The sequence below is a fragment of the Colobus angolensis genome, unplaced genomic scaffold (assembly GCF_000951035.1).
Source record: "Colobus angolensis palliatus isolate OR3802 unplaced genomic scaffold, Cang.pa_1.0 Scaffold154, whole genome shotgun sequence".
NCBI classification, from domain to species: domain Eukaryota; kingdom Metazoa; phylum Chordata; class Mammalia; order Primates; family Cercopithecidae; genus Colobus; species Colobus angolensis.
Genome location: NW_012114644.1, coordinates 3,267,981 through 3,285,423, shown reverse-complemented (window position 1 = coordinate 3,285,423; position 17,443 = coordinate 3,267,981). Strand labels below are relative to the sequence as shown.

The 17,443-nt window shown below is 40.1% G+C and overlaps 1 protein-coding gene across 1 annotated transcript in view; it reads left to right on the top strand.

Annotated features, from left to right (window-relative positions):
* The first annotated feature begins 331 nt into the window (after window positions 1-331).
* The window catches only part of GRIK2 (glutamate receptor, ionotropic, kainate 2), a 747,094-nt gene continuing 729,982 nt past the window's right edge, over window positions 332-17,443 (top strand). Inside the window, exons 1-2 of the mRNA XM_011936507.1 lie at window positions 332-668; window positions 5,581-5,988. Of these exons, the coding sequence (XP_011791897.1) occupies window positions 5,874-5,988 (115 nt within the window). The 5' untranslated portion in view covers window positions 332-668; window positions 5,581-5,873. The remainder of the gene's footprint in view (window positions 669-5,580; window positions 5,989-17,443) is intronic.

Genomic DNA, 17,443 nt, shown 5'->3' with positions numbered 1-17,443 from the left:
TCTTTCTTACAAACCTCAAAGGGAAAATGACGGTAGTTGGACTAAGAGGTCCACTTTGGAGACTACCAGCTGCCCTCCAAGCCCTGGCAGTGAAGAAGTTTCGTTGCTATGGTTTCGGAGAGATATAAAAGCCATCACCCAGAAGCAAATGTGTTTGGGCTCCTTATATGTGTTACCACCCAAGGCTAGGCAAATTCCTTGGCGCTTTGCATCACTCACTCCCTGACAGAGCTTCTCGGCCTTAGTCTCCCATCCTAAGAGGCGGGTGTGCGCTAAGGGAGCGAAGTCCAGCCGGAGACTTCGTAACATCCAAGTTTAGGGACACCAGGAATTCTCTCGCTCTAGCTCCTTTGGTCCAGGAGTGGGAGGTATCTCCGAGTAGCCGCTGCGGCCAGGTGCGTGCAGGGGCCGCGGGGAAAGGAGCGCGGCGCCTTTAAACTAAGAGGCGAGGAACCCCCGCCAGGAGGCGTGTCTGTCTCTGCCTCTGCCGCCGCCGCCGCCGCTGCTGCTCCTCGGTCACCGTCTTCGCCTTTGCCGTCACTCGCGGTCGGCGCCGGCGGCTGCGCTGGTCGGTCTGGGAGCCGGGGACTTTCCGCCCGACCTCCTCCGGCTGCTCCTCCCCGAGGACCACCCCACCCCCTCCCCGCCCACCTCACCCCTAGCTCCAGGTAAGGACTCCCCGGCGGTGGGCTACACTACGGGCTCCTTCACAAGGTGTTTGTTTTCAAGAGGACGGGAGGGACTGCGGGTGGGCGAGGGGCATGTTCCAGCTGGAGAGAAGGAAGAAGGCGAACAGCAGCGCTGCGGACCTCAGTGTGCTCGGGGCATCCGCTGGACCGATTCACTGCGAGTGTCTTTGTCGGGCTTGTCTCAGCCAATTCCCGTCAAGCATGCAAGTGGCTCTGTTGGCTGCAGTCGCCTATGTTCTCTACATAAAATGATTTAATAAGTGGACGTGTCAGGAAGTGGCCTCAGCTACGGAGACTCACGCGAGGCGAAGAGAATGAGACAGATGGCAAGAAACTGTGTGTCTGCCTGCGGGTCTGACGAACTCCCCATCCCTCCTTCTGTCCACCCATCCTTCCATTAACCCTACTCCTTAGTTCTGCGCTGAGGAAGTACATTTATTTTAACCAGTACCCGTATTAAGAGCTTCTGAAAAACTTGGAGGGCGTCCCATTAGGGTAAGGAGGGGGCAGTGTTACCAGGGTGGATCATAAACCTCAAGAACTTTTAACGAACCACATCCTCTGATATTTTTACTTTTAAGGAGACAGTTTCTTTACCAAACAACACGACCGAGCTGAGGCTCCTTAGATAATGATTTCCAATTTAAGCAAAGGGGAGTATTAGAAAACTTACTACTACTAGTCTTTTGGTAATGCACAGATTATCTTCTATCATTTATTCATCTTCATACTGTAAGTATTCTGTCATCAGAAATTATCTTATGGATTGATGATTATTTTCATTTCACGAGAGATGATTGGTTCATTTGAGTCTTAATTAGTCAGTTTAGTTGCTGGAGGAAATGCAGTTGTGTTTCAATCTTGATTTGTCTTAGTTCATTATTTTCTAACTTTATCGAGTCTATTCCTGTAACCGCCAAGACAGCCTATCAACTTCCAGTGGCCTTAAAAACTTTTGAGTCAAACAAACAACAAAAAATTGAAATGCACAAGAGGAATGTGATAGAGAATTGAGCAATGTTTGGAAGTCTTATCTGTTCGTTTTCTCCTATTTAAACCCATTGAAGATCACACAGGCTGAAATTTAAAAAAAAAATAAAAAGTTCTGGGATATGTAAATTTATTCCACTTCAATTTCTTAATTAAGACACTATTTTAGTATCTAAAAATTAATCAAAACTCTAAATGTCATTAATCATCAGTGCAACAGAATGTTGGTGGAACAGCTGATAATGTGTTCAGAATCGTAAGAGATACCAAAGCATGCATAGTTAAGAAGAGTGAGGTGCAAGTATGCAACAGTGTGATTTCAACTGAAACCTGACTCCGTCCTGACTTTATTCTCCGAGATCTTTATTACCGTGTATAAACACGCTGTTTATTTTAGCTAAGTTGCAATGCAACAGGCCACTTTGATGGAATAATAGGTTAAGTGTTACTATAAGATGAGTTTTCTCAAATGTCACTTAACAGCAGGACTTCTGTGACAAGTCAAGTGGAATCCTTAGTAAGAATTCCATGTGAAAAATTTAAATATAAGTATGGCGTGTAAGAACCTTTGAAACATCTCTGAAATTCAGGTTGTTTTGAGATATGTATTTGCTGTTTCCAGCAAAAGGTATAGGCATTGTCTTTTTAAATGTTGTGCTATAAAGATTATTATACATTTCCTCATACCCCAGCAGGTGGCAGCTAACTAGAATAAGATTCATTTTCATTGGGAGAACAGGAAACTAAAATTGCTTCTCAAGTAATAGTGCCCAAGAATAAGAGGTCATTAGTATACGCAAATATAAAAATATAGTGAAAGATGAAGCTAGAGGTTTTTGTTGTTATTGTTATTGGAAGAAGCTTTACATTGACATGATATGCATTTTCTTCTTTGTCAATTTATCATAGGTTTGGTATTTGTGTCAGTCTTTTATGATTTTTTTTGAAGTATACTTCTAAACACAGCTTCTCTCTGTGTGTGCATGTATGTGTGTGTTTGCAGTTTGTTATCTCTGCTTTGACCTTGGAACCTACAGAGCTTTGGCTCCTAGAAATAAAGAGTGCCATATGGTTAAAATGAGGAAAAAAATGAGACCATAGAATAAAAGATATAAATCTTACTATTACGTAGTATATATAATTGCTTGATATCCAATAGCAGTGGTTTTCTTTTTCCTTTAAGGAAGGGGCAAATTACAGAACTGATACAATTTTTTAAAGGGTTAAATCTAGTCAGTGAAATACTGTATAAGGAATTTATTAATCCTTCATATAACCTCAGAACTATGATGGGTGGTATCAGTATTGGGGAGAAATTGCAATAACTTCATTCTGAATTGTGGTCTTTCTGGCAATTTTTTGTACTGACAAACAAGTAGTTTAGTGTTCATGAGGAAACTCACAATTAATATAAGTTTTTTCTTTTTTTTTGATAGTATGCCTTATTACAAAAAAAGATGACTACATCTTGGGCTTATCAAGCAATCCCAGTTAGTGGCACTGAAAAATACAACACAGTTGATAAAATAGTCCTCTTGATAATGTGAACAATGCAATAATTCCAATTCCTTTACTCTGTATAGTAGAAATTTGCACATTGTCACTCAAATATCATGTTAGTCATTTATTGTACTACTTTCAATGTACTATTCCAGAATAAATAATGCCAGGAGCGCTGTCCGTGGTCCTGAAGAAAGGTCTTCTCCAGTCTTGTAGAAGTTCAATTGGACAGGTGGAATTGCTATCTGTTGTGTTAAAGCCTTTCAACTGAGTTAATGGATGTAAATGAATCTAATGTGCCGTATGTGCAAAATTGGTTATTTGGGGATCAATTGATAGTAAAAAAAAAATACAGTCTTTTAACTGTTTAATTTATTGTGTAATAACTTCACGAATATAGAAGTTTGATCTTTCACTTTTCCAACTAGACATCCAAATAAACCCCCCAAAATAAATAGTTTAGAATGCTAGTTTCAAGTGGAAAAGTTGCGACCATAATGTAAAATGTCATTATATTAACGGAATACATGAACAAAGAGATATGGTACATTTTGTTTTCTGAGGTTCCAATAAATGCCAGCTACACTGTGAAATTTCAGTATTTTGATAAGTCACAAAAAATGCTATTTTCAGGCAGTAGATATCAGTTATATTGGCAGGTAAAAATGCAAAGAATTTTTTTTTCCCCTGGCAGTCATTATTATCTCTGCTAGGATCAAAAAGAAAATGAACAAACAGAATGGAATAAATGAGACAGCAAATACAAGACAGAACATTTTGGGCTGTGTATGTGTTTTATAAGAGATATTTTAAACATGGACTGAAGGAGTCGCTAGATACCCTTGGTTTTAGCACTAGGTGTTCCTTTTAAGGTGCTCAAATAGTCGAATTATTTGATTGAATTGCCTGCTAGACTGCAGAACTAGCCATTCATGATACTTATTTTTGACACTGCTGTTATGGCCTCCATCTTAAAAAAAATAAATGCCACTTAATGCCTTTAGATTTCTCTTTAAATCAGCACTTTATAATATCTTAAGAAAATTTAAATTAAAAAATCACTTTAATGAAATGAAAACATTATAGTGTTTTTTTGCTGTTTGGAGGAAAAATAACCAGTCAAATGTTCATATCACTCATATCACTCCTTATTTAAAAATTAGCCTTCAAATAGTAATTTTTTTGTAAAATTTAACCTATGCCCTGTTAGTTGGTTATGAAAAATAGATTAATTATAAGATATGGGTCTAACAGTTTGCCTTTTGTGATGTTTAATCATTTAAAAATGTTGACAATGATATATTTATTATACATGTTAGTTTCACTTAGTGTAAAATATCAGCATTGCATATGTTTAATAAGTAGACAGCATATTACCTATTTTAATAATAAAAATGTATTTTTATGTTGAAAGAAATTCTATTTCTGTACTTTATTTCTTGAATAAACTCCTAATGAAAGCCAAGAGAGTCACTACCTGGTGACTCTAAATATTTCCCCCAGAAAACTAGCAAATGATGAGACAGATTTAGAGGAATCTATAACACTCAATGTCGCTCAAGCTATGATCTCATATTCTGCCTCTTTAGTAAAAAGAATGTTCAAAAAACTAAAATGTAAAGAAATTTGGGCGCAAATTATTGAAGGCTTTAGAGTTTGCTGCACCAATTCAAACATCATTGTTTTTATATTCGCACAATTACTTTCTTTGAGCTTAAAAAATGAGTGGAAAATGTAATTTCTCCATTTTAATTTGATATTTTTCCCATAAAAGTTCACTGAAGAAATTTCTACTTCTGGGTAGCAGTCAAGGAATACCCCAGTCAAGTTTTTAAAGAGTGGGTTTACCTCTCCAATTGCATTCCAATCAATATTCATTCCTGGCCAAAATAAAAAAGTGTACATAAGACTCTTAACCTAACCACAAGTTAGATTTGCAGTAAATTCCTCCGTCTTAGATCACTTTCTTTTTTACAGTTGCCAGAAAAACTGACTTTGATTTAGCTAATAATTTACTGAAATTCATCAATTGATTATAAGAAGCCCGCTTACATACACCAGTCAGTCTCTCTGCAAAGACTTATTGAAAATAAAAGCAATGTCCTCTACATAAATAAGTCTACTTCTTTCTTGCAACTCAAGGCGGGCTGTCAGATCGGTTGCATAATAGATATTGGGGAGCTCACTGGCCGGGAGCCTTAAGAGGAGAGCAGCTATCTCAATCTTTCTCACTTAATCTTGGCTTCACGTCAGAAGCTGTGCAGCAGTGCAGTAGAATAGGGCCTGGCAAAACCTTTGCGAGCAAAGCGCCTTTTGTGCCGGGCTGTGGCTCGCTATCGACATCTCGTCCGTTACCAAGGCTGGATTTCCTATTGATTTCCCTCCTCCTCTGCTTCCACAGGCTCGCGCGGCCGGACATTGTGGGTGTGCGTGCTGGATTTCTCCCGGATGCTCTCCGACTAACATGGATGTCCCACCATTCCTTGCAGTGGAAGGTTGTTCCTTGGCGCAGTGAGTGAAGAACATGCAGCGATTGCTAATGGGTTTGGGAAGCGGAGACTCCTTCCTCTCTCTGTGACCATGCCGTGATCGTGTCTGCGGTCACTACTCGACGCATCCTTATTTCTGCCCGAACCCGGGAGCTGAACGCTAGATCGGGGAAGTGGGTGCCGTGCGTGTGGGCACAGAAACACCATGAAGATTATTTTCCCGATTCTAAGTAATCCAGTCTTCAGGCGCACCGTTAAACTCCTGCTCTGTTTACTGTGGATTGGATATTCTCAAGGAACTACACATGTATTAAGATTTGGTAAGATTCCCCATCTCTCTCGGTTGCCTGGTATCCGCTCCGAGGCAGCCGGATGTAAACAGGCGGGTTCGCTCTGCCTGGCGGTGGGCTCCGTGGATTCTGATCTGCTCACTGTTCTGTCGTCTCCTGGGGCTTTTAAAGAACTCCTTGTGCTTTCATTTATTCTCTTCTTTATTTTTATTTTTAGCCGCGGGAGGGTGAAGGGAGAGCCAGTGTCTGGTAGTGGTCTCTGCATTACCTCCCCACAGTAGCTTGCCAAGGAGATGATGATGACGCTGGAGGCACGGTCAGCCGCCACTCGCGCCTGTCTCCCCCGGATCCCTGCGAGCTTGCAGGGGTGCGCTGTCCGCGCGAAAGTGCGCGCCGGGGCTGCACGCCTCTCAGCTTGCGAGGCTGGTGAGTTAACACCCGGTAACTCTTTGGCGGGTTGCGCCTGTCAGCTTCTGCCAGTGACCAGGGCAGTTCTCACGTGCAAATGAAAGGTACTAATCCTTTTGATTTATTTTGCCAGAGAGCCTTTTCGATTGTTTCCACCGCTTTTCCAGTCCCTGGTCCCCTTACTGGGATGCAGAGCTTTAAAAAATGTTGTAAGATTCGAGGTTCTACTTAACACAGGGAGGCTGCCACTTAGCTGGAAAGAAATAGCGTCAAAATTAGAACGGCTTTTTGTTTGTTTTTGCTTTTAACTTGCTGAGTCCCCCTCTCACAGCTTTCTGGACGTTATGGACTAATTAATGAAAGATAGTATCTGGGGACGGTGGGGAAGAGTAGTTGTTTAAGGAGGGGTGACTAAGTCTGCATCTTTATTTCACTCTGGCAAGACGAAAGACGTTAGGTAGTGACTTTTTTTTATGGAAATGCATTGCTTTTCTACGAATCAGGTTTTCTGTGGAGCTTGAAGGAAAATCCAAACGTAGGATTCCAATGGAAACCCTGGTCAGAGGGTCAGAGTGATTGCTTGGATAAATGAAGCATGGGCGACGCTCCTGCGCTCTGGATGGCCAAAGGAGTTTTAGTAGGAGCAGAACTAGTCAGGGAAAGTTCTCTAAAGTAGATAAGAGGAGAAGAAAGGAGAAAGCCAACAGGATAAATGCTCCCATTGTAGGCACTTCCTCTGACAGTTCAAGTGGATTCAGACCAAAGAGTGCGGGACACCATGTAATCCTGAGTGTGTGTCTTTGAGATAAATGCAGACACATTAAGTCACTCGGTCAAATTTAAACTGAAGAGTGATTGCCTGCATCTTCTACCATGCCAACAGCATCTCCTGTCTTTCCATTTCCCCATGTGTGTGTGTGTTTTTTCCCCCCAGTGATAAAATTCACGATCTCTCCTAGGCTTTGTAGAACCAAGGTAGGGATATTTCACATACATTCGAAAAGGGAACCTTACCCTACCACACACTCACACAGATGCCCACAGTCAAAAAGCCTGCTGATGAGAAAAGAGGCACTGGGTTATAGCTAGATCCCTACTGTAGTAGTTTTCATGCTTTCTTCATGCCTTTAGATGGTACTTAAGCACGTTGCTCTTAGCAACAAGCATCCACAGGAATGACTGTTTCTGTGGACAGAATTAAACAGGTCTCTATATCATTGGAAATGTGTGTGTACGCACACGGGTGTGTGTGCATGTGTGTTTCTGTGTGTGTGTTTTCAGCAGTTAGGCTTCAAATATGGTAAGTGTTACAGTATGGTAGTTTGCCCAATATTTGGAGTATTTCGTCCCAATTAGATGGAATCCTGAGGAATTCTGATGTGTTTGTGAATGAGTGTGCGTTACTAAGTGTGTTTGCTGACTAGATGGAAAAAAGAAGACTTGGAGCCGGAAAACTGCCACCAATACTCTAAGGATTTAATTATTGCCGCTCTGGTCTTGCAGCACAATATTTGCTGAATCATTAGATTGTTACATTCGCTGATCATTTCATATCTTCATATTAAAAATCTTGGCGACTGTAGCAGAGTGCGTAGCAGCTTTCCAAAAGAGCTGTCTCTCACACACACGCACACACGCACACACATGCACACACACGTACCTACACGCAAACAAGCTTTCTTAGACCAATGCTTACTAAAAATGTCTTTAAAAAATATGGTAGTAGGCAAGGATCTCCACACTAGTCCCTTGATAACCCTAAACCAACAGTCCAGCTTCTAGATAACCTGCTGTTTTCTGTATTAACTTCAAACATCTTCCACGTGGAGATGCATTTCTTCCGATTTCTGACCTGAGTTGTGGGGAAGAAGGGCTGTGTACATTGTTACTGAAACATTTCCCTGTTGGGGCTATTTTGATGCAGTGGTGGGAGTTTTATTTTCTTCTGGGGTAAACATGTTTCTGAGTGGATTGGATGGTTGGTTGAGCACGTATAAGCCACTCTTGAGAATGGTTATTTTCAACCTTGGCTCAGAAGTCGAGCCAATGCCTCATCTCTGGCCCCGTGCCTTGGAAGGGAAGAGCTTGGAGTTGCACATGGAGCAGCTGCCCCAGTGCTGGAGAGACCCGCCGCCTCTGCTGGGGAGGCAGCTTCCAGTGCCCCTTCCATCCCCCACCCTTGGCGTGGCTAGGCGCCGGCAGCCGCCAGGCGCCTCCGCCGCGGCGCTATGGCAACGGCGGAGCCCGCCCAGGCGGCCACTCCAGCCCCCCTTCCCCGCTAGTGGAGGCTCTGTGTTACCCTTCCTCTTGCTCCCACTAGGACTGTGATTCGATCCAGCGTCCTCCTGTCAACTCCTGTGAGGAGTGGGGCAGCCTCCGCTTAGAGTGCTGAACCCTTGCCACGTCCCTAGCCTCCCCCGCCAGTCTTCAGCTTGCGCAACCCTCTTCCCCGCGCTTCCCTCTCCCTCTCTGTGTGGCACACACAATAAAACACACATACACACACACACATTCTCTTATACACACTCAAACATAGACACACACGCGCGCACACCAAGACATAGGCGCCCCCCAGATGCAAGCCTCAGACTTTGGCACAGTGACGTCTATCTAGTGCTTAAGAAAACTTTGCAGTTACACCCAGGAGCGCCTCCGTCCTGTTTCCCCCTTTTATCTCCAGCCCCAGCCGACTCCCGCTTGACTGCACAGGGTCGCCTGCTCCTCTGCAGCCGCTCAGCAAACATCTCCGAGAAAAGGTATCCCGGAGCACCGACCCTAGGGTGCTGCCCCGAGGCCCTATGGCAGCGACCTGAGGGTCAGCCAAGGGTCACCTCTAGGCAGGCGGGCGAGCCCCTGGCAGTGAGTCTTGGTTGTTACCCCGCCTTTGATCCTGTGCTGGGACAACTAGGGTTTTCCTGAGTGCCCACCCGGCGGGCAAGGTGCATTTTAGAGAGTCAGTTCTCCTGCCCTAGGTCGAGCCAGATGTTCTCTGGCCGGCTTTTCTGGGCGCAGAGCCTGTGACTCTCCCAGGCAGGCGTCTCCAGAGCGCTGGCCCAGCGGGTACAGGGCATCCAACGCGTCCCAGCCTATGTAAATGAAGCATCTTTGTTTCTCCGCAGCTGCGTCCAGGCCTTGCCTGCCCCTGGATAGGGTGAAGGCGGGACTCTTGCGTCCGTGGGGTTATGATCAATTCCACGGCCTCTGAGCCGAACTACGGCGGGCGGCGGAGATACTTGAACCTTTCTTTTGTTACTTTAGTCGGTCCTTCTCTTCCGGGGATGCACTGACCCCTGCACCTACGGAAGTGCGAGGAAGCTCAGAAGCCTGCTCCGACTGTGTGCTGTGCTGGGCTGGCCTCGGGTTCACCGTTGGGGAGCCCTCGCATCTTTAAACATCTTCTTTAAGAAATCATTCCCCAAGCTATCACTTGTTTCCGATCTTCGAGGTCAGGTTGTCATTCGAAATCTTCATCTGAACTGGAGTTTATAGCTCCAGTAGCAAAGACATCAACCCAAGCTTAGACTCCTGGGCACCATCTCCAAGGTTTTCTTTCCGAATTGCTGAGTATATGGTAGGCCACGTCTTCCCTTCTGATGTTTCGATCTAACTTTTCTCTTAAACAAGCCGGTGGAACTGCTGTCTTAAAGGTTTCCCAGCAGAAGTCTTCCCTCCCAGACGCGCTGGGGTCTCTTTGGCATTGCGCACTGACCACCTGTTTGTGGGACAGCACGCAGTCACCTCCTTGCGTACACACAGAAGGTGAATACAGCCAGTTTAAGGGACCGCCTATACGTTGTTGGATAAAATCTACGAAGTAAGAGAGAACAGAAAGGGTTCCTTTGGAAATCCCGTTATTTTGCTGGGCATCCCATTTGCTCACAGATACAATAATTAGTAGCAGATGTACTGCAACATCGAAAAGTTAGAGTGAATTGAGTGAGCTTACAAGCCGCCACTCTACAAATTCTTTGAAAGAGATTTTTCCTCCTTTGAGAGGTGAGGTGGGCGGGAGGGAGGAGTGGCCTTACATCTGGAAGCAGGAAAACTGACTCTTGGGAGGCGGGGATGGGGGAGTAATAGCGGCTACTATCTGCAACAGATAAAGCCGGAACACCTGCTTAGCTGAGCTGTGGAATGCAAGGGAGAGAAATCGTTCCAAGAATCGCCAACACAACGACTACACTTTTAAAAAATCAGTTTTTCTCATAAGTTCTCACTTACTCTTAAAGCTTCAAAGAATAATTTGATGTGATCCATCAAGAGAGGCACAATCATTTCAGAAAATGACTTTGAAAAATGATCTTTTTGTCTTCTAGAAATTGCACGCTTTCTTTACCCAGATATATGAAACTCAACACATTTTCTGGCTTTGTGAGATTGTCTTTCAGAAGCGAACATAGTTTATATGTCAGTAGACATTTCTTCAGACTAGCTTTGCTTTTTGGTTTAATGCAAGTGATCATCACGGTGTGTTCATTCCTTGAATTCTCAAATGACACTCTTTCAACATTTACTCAGCACAAGAAAGTTAATGTGAACTCCTCTCACACGAAGAAGGAAAATACCATAGATCAAAAGATGGTGTATCATTGATTATCAGAACCTTTTCAAGTTTGCTCACCATTACATAAAGTGTTGTCTATGATAACAATGACATAATCTTTCATACCATTTAGTGATCATAATTTCTGATAAAGAAAATGCCTTGCTCTTTTGTGGTAGAAATTAACGTTCAGTGAGAGAAATTACTTCACTTTGTCCTTCAGTTCTTAAGATTTGACTTTGTTATGGTAGCCCCAGTTACATTTATTGCCTGGAAATTGTCAATGCACATTTTTGCACATCAGAGTAGAAAGTAGTTTACTATCTTTAAAATGTAACATACCTAAATTATTAATCTACTGCATGTGTAATACTTAGAGCTTGCAGGAGATCCTTGATTTTCCTCAGTAGCATGGTATGATATATTGAAATTTAAGTGTTGATTGTTTTTCATTTGGGTAGTGAAGATTTATCTTCAAAGGGCTTTCAATTTGTAGTAGAGTTATCAAAGTGTTAGAAGTGCTTCAAATGAATCTTCTACCCTAAATCTTAGCATGAAAAGTGAGGTCAGAAACCCCTGAAAGGGAAGGAAGTAGGTGCACATCATCATTATTGACTAGTCTAGATTAAACACCAAAGAGGAAGATTTCAATCTGATAACGTCATAGGGCTTCCTGTTTTTCTTTGCTGCTTCTGCTGACAATTTTGTAAGGTAATTAAATTGGCTGATTGAAGTCGCAGTGGTCATGGGGCGATAAAGACCATTTGGATTTAATGGAATTTAAAACAACAGAGCACTGAACACAACTCTTACAGAACAAGAATTTTAATGGCCCATTCAGGGTGCTGACTAAATAGAACACCCTTAACAAGTTTAATTGAAAGGGCAAGGCAGATTAGCACTATATAGTCTTTATGGTTGAAGATTGGGGAATTAAAATTATCCCTTTAAAAGACTCATTAATGCATTATCAAGATTTAATGTAGGTTAAATAAGCTTTCTTTAAATCTTTATCATATACTGTGAACCTAGGTTTAGGACCAAGTTTCAATAATAAAACATTTTTAAGAGCTGATTTAATAAATGGAATTCTAGATCTTTCTCATTTGAAAAACAAAAGTCATTTAAAATTGTTTGAGCATATACAGTGTGTTGAAGGGTAAATGTTGATGATAAATTCTCTATGTTCTATAACTGAAAGAAAATTTGACTTTTCTTTAAAATTTGATTATTGGTATCTTTTTTCTTATAAAGAAAGCTAGGCAGTAGTAGAGAAAACACAGAGACAATAAAGGAATGTTCTCTTCCTGCAGTTTCAATAGAGTAATAGGTATTTGATCTATTTTAGGTTGTTTTTAAAATCCTGACCTTTTTTCTTACTGTAACTTCTGTATTCAGGTTATTATACTTCCATGCATTCCAGTCCCTTCTGCCCCTGAAGAAAGAGTAGATCATTGCTTAACATTGGGAACATTGAAGTACAATCAGTCCCAAGGTGAAAGTCAAGTCTCTGTCACACATGAGATTATTCACTCCACCTGTTTCTTGCCATGTGGCATTGCCTACTCAGAGTTGTCAGTTCCTCTGATATTTCTAGAAAAACATGAAACCAATTTTTGTATAAAAATCTCCCAAATTTTATGTATGCAATTTTGAAAAAAGTTGTTAAACTTCAGATTTGTAAACACCAAAAGCATATAGCAGGTGAGGGGGGATTTGGTCCCATTTTTACCCTCTGGTCCATTCACATTCCACAGTTCCTCTAAGGCACACCTGCTTCCCTCACATCTCTTTGATCACCAAATAAGTAAAGTTTATTTGTCTCTTGCCTCACACTCTTAAAGCCAACTATGTTATATTTTTGTATTTTTCAAAGTGACAGTTACCTAACTGATAAAACTAATTTGTGGTAAAGGGAGTGGGGAGGTTAAAAGACTCAGAGAAAACTTTTCTGCGGGACTTTTTTTTTTTAATTTTTAATTTTACTTTTGCATTTGGGCTTTGGTAATCCTCTTCAAAGATAGCAGCATTCAAATATAGCATTTGGTTTTTAGGTTTCTGCTTATAGTTTAATTTAAACTCTTTGTTTTCTTAACTAAAAACAACATTATTTTCTGGATTTAGTAGAAAGTTAGGTCACTACATAGCAGGGCCATTTGTGAAGATCTGAAAGGGTGGGGAGGTTATATCTTTTAGTCACTGATACATGTACTTCCATCAGTCTTTCTTTTTGGTTAAGTATTGCCCTATTCCATGGCCTTATTTTAAGACAAGTATATTCCGGAAGAGGAAACACATAGTCTCAAGACTGTAGAGCTAGGATGAGTGTATTAGTATCGATTGATATTGTCTGTGATGGAGATGCTCAGATACGAAAGAAAATACTGGGTGCCTAAGGGAGTGCTGAGTGATTAGCACAGGTGTGGAAGAGAGGCTGAGAAAAGAGAGAAGTTAAATGACATTTGATACACAGTCTTTTTAAAATTTACTGCCAGACATCCCAATGCTTTGTAAATTGATATTTTGCTTGTAATAATCCAAATCTTTTAGTATAAGTGCTTATTTTAAATAAGATGTAAATTATATTCTTACATTGACACTTTCTCCAATCAAAATGATTTTTAATGCTTTTTACCTCCTTTTCAATCAATTAACTACTTTTCTATTATTGAACTAAAGCAAGAATTTGGAAGATGTTGCCTCTAGCTCTCATTTCTGTCTCCAGCTCAGTCTCAGTCTAAGTCCTTGACCTAGCACAATGATAATATTGCTCAGCTAACATGATCAAAGAAACAAAACAAATATTAAAGAAATGTTCTGCTTCTGAAATTTCAGTATATTCATAGCTATTCAGTCTATTTTATGTTGTTATTTAATCCTTCCTTTCTTGCCTCTCCCTTTACTTTCTGAAGCTTCCTGCATTCAATTCATCATAGGTTTTAGTGCATTCAGGTCCTTCCTTCCCCAGAAGAAATGAAATGGGAACTCTCAAAATGAATGAAAACTATAGAATCCTGGATTATCTAAGCTAAAGGGGAATTGAAAAGTCCCCACATTTAGAGTCCTAAGTTTAGAGATGAATTGCCAAGGACAGTTAAATAGCTTGTTCTAAATTGCAATTAATGTCAGATTTTGTACCAAAACATGATTATCCTGGCTGCCAATCTAGTGATTTTTTTAAATGAATTTTGCTGTTTTTTTTTTTTTTTTTCAGTGTAGCCTCTGACTCCCTGTGCTTTGAATTCATTTTAGAAATAATTCTGGTAGCTCCCCTAGAAGTGTGTCTACTTTGTTTTATTTGCCTTTTCTTTTGTAGTACATGATCTCATAGGTTATTGCTCTTTTCTCTCTTTTTTTTTTCCTTAATGTGTAGCTCTATCAGCCTCTTGCATACCTGCTTACTTGTTCCTTTTCTCAGTGTCAAAGCTTTTGCAGCATCCATTCAGTCAACAATATTAAAGTGAGCACATATTATGTGGCAGGCATTTGGAAAACAGAATTCTAAGACTTAGCTTCTGCTATTAAGGATTGTGTAATCCAGTTAAAGAGAAAAGATATGTACATATTAAAGTATCAATTATATGATACAGAAAATATATACAATAGTTGTTTAAAGGAGATTATTATGGGCTTAAGTTTTTCCAGAAGAGATAGGATTCTGGCTGGTGCCTGAAAACATTGTGTGATAGAAAGAAGGGGGAAATGTATCATTGGTGGAATACTCAGCACAAGAAAACGAATTTAGGCATAAATTAAGAAAATGAATGTTGGGACAGATAATGGGCTAGCACTGTAGGGGCATAGATAAGGCCTTGATTTTTCACAGCTTTAATATTTAGGTTACAGGGTTTAGACTCCTGTGTGTAGCCACCGGAAAGCAATTGAAAATAGAGGATGGGCTTGACTTGGTCTGCAATAAGCAGTCAAATGATTTTGCAGTCTGTTGCTTGCATTTTATGAAGAATAAGTGGATCTTCTTTCTCTTACTGAAATGAAAGCAAAAGACACATCTCTGTCCTTGATCACTGAAAGCTTTAAGGTCTTGAGTTCAGATCAAAGATTATATTAGTCAAAGTTCTCCAGAGAAATAGAAAACACATACACATACACAGCAGGGAGGAAGTAAGAGAGAGAGAGAGAAGAGGAGGGTGTGGATATTTATTGTAAGTAATTGGCTTACACTATTATGGTATTATGGATGCTAACAAGTCCTAAGATCTGCAGTTGGAAAGCTAGAGACCCACTGGTATAATTCTAGCCTGAAGACCAGCAGACTTGAGGTCCAGGAAGATTCAGTGTTTCATTTTGAACCCAAAGGCATGAAGAAAAAAGGAAAAATAAAACCCAGGCTTGAAGGCAGTGAGGCAGGAGGAATTCCCTTTTTTTTCTTAGGAGGGTCAGTCTTTTCACTCTATTCAGGCATTCAACTGAGTGGATGAAACCCACCCACATTAAAGAGGGCAGTCTGCTTTGCTCCATCTACTGCTTTACTGATTCAGATGCTAATTTCATACCAGCACACCCTCACAGACACACCCAAATTGTCTGACCAAATGGCTGGGCGCCCCAAGGCCTCATCAGGTTGACATATAAAATTAAACATCACCCAGATAATTCCTAAGCAAAATTCTGAAAGGAAATAAAGGAATGTCTTCTTAAGATATGGCCAGATCAAATGATTAAGCAAGGAAAAGTTACCAATTAATCTCAAGGAAAATGCATTAGAAAACAATTTACAAGTACTGTATACTTCTTTGAGGGATACAGTACATTGTCCTCAAGGAGGAATTCTCAATATTTTATGTTTAGTTCCAAGGCATCTCCATTACCTGAAACATTGTGTGTGTGTGTGTGTGTGTGTGTGTGTGTATGTAGTTAATAAGTATAGATATCATTGCATTCATTTCTGCCGAATAGTGTTGTAGTCAGTGATGGATTGCATATGCAACAGTGATCCCATAAGATTATAATACCATATTTTTGCTGTATATTTTCTGTTTAGAAATGTTTAGATACACAAATACTTACCATTGTGTTCTGATTGCCTGTCATAAGTAGAGTAACATGCTATATAGGTTTGCAGCCTAGGAGCAATTGGCTATAACATATAGCCTAGGTATATAGTAGGCTATGCCATTTAGGTTTGGTATAAGTACACTCTGGGTGTACTTATAAGGTAAGTACACTCTGTGATGTTCACTCACACAATGATTAAATCATCTAATGATGCATTTCTAAGACTGTATTCCTGTTGTTGAGCAACTCATGAGTGTATATACATAATATGCATATCGATTATTTTAAATCAAAATTTAAAATAAATTGAATTAAAACATAAGGCAATTTTAGAAGATTTATTTTTAGTAATATTTTCTAATTCTACACAAACTCAGGACCTTAGACGTTGAATTTAGTTGTTTGGATCATTAATTTTACTCTTGATTTTGTCATCTAATATTCATAAGTTAGGAAAAATAAGTAAATCTTACTGGCCCTTGACTTTCCTTTCTGAAGAATGAGTATTATTTTCTACGTATTTAACTTCCAAGGATAATGGATAATGTTGAATTTAATAGGAAAATGTGTGGAGCTCTGAGTTTATCAGAAAAAAAAGGCCTTTTGGAGTTGAAAATATAATTGTTTATTTACTGTGTATGTGTGGAATACAGTAATATTTATTATCACTCTTGAATATTGTATTTAACTCCTTAAACTATGTATATTTAAGAAAATATGCTTTTCTAAATTATTCATTAATGATCTTCCTTGAAATGTACTCAACTATTACAAATAGGTTGGCAATTATATAACAAATAGGTTGGATTTATTAACTAATAGAACAAACTTCTGATTTGGTTGCTTGATAGAAGAGCAAGTCCGAAGTTTCTTTTTCTTCTTTAAACATCATGACTTTAATTGGTATTCTCAAATATATACAATATGCAGAAGAAACAAACCAAAACTGAAAACAAATAATGAACAAAGAAATCATGCCAAGTTTTGTGGTTTAATTTTTTTTGGCTTTTTCACAAGTGTATTCTTCTAGTTTACCTACACAAGCATTTTCTGAAATGTTGTGCTTGACTTTTATGTATACATCATTCTTTATGCATCTGCATATGATGAACTTTTAGTTATTTCAAGGTTTGCAAACATAGAAATAATTGTCTTTGATCCATTTGTGTTGATTCAGGAAAGTTTCATAAATGCTTGGATTTGCTACAGTTGTTTGAGATGGATATATGGGACTTTCCAGTTGTTATATTGCCTACTTAGGCAATTTTTCTGGCACTTACTTTTTAAGGTAGAACAGATTTTGATACCACCCCTAGACCACTAACCTCAGCATTCCTCCTTAAGTGTCCTCTAAACCGACTTTAAAAAAAAATCTAGCCCACAGTGTAAAAGTGTTCCTATTTCTCCACATCCTCTCCAGCACTTGTTGTTTCCTGACTTTTTAATGATTGCCATTCTAACTGGTGTGAGATCGTATCTCATTGTGGTTTTGATTTGCATTTCTCTGATGGCCAGTGA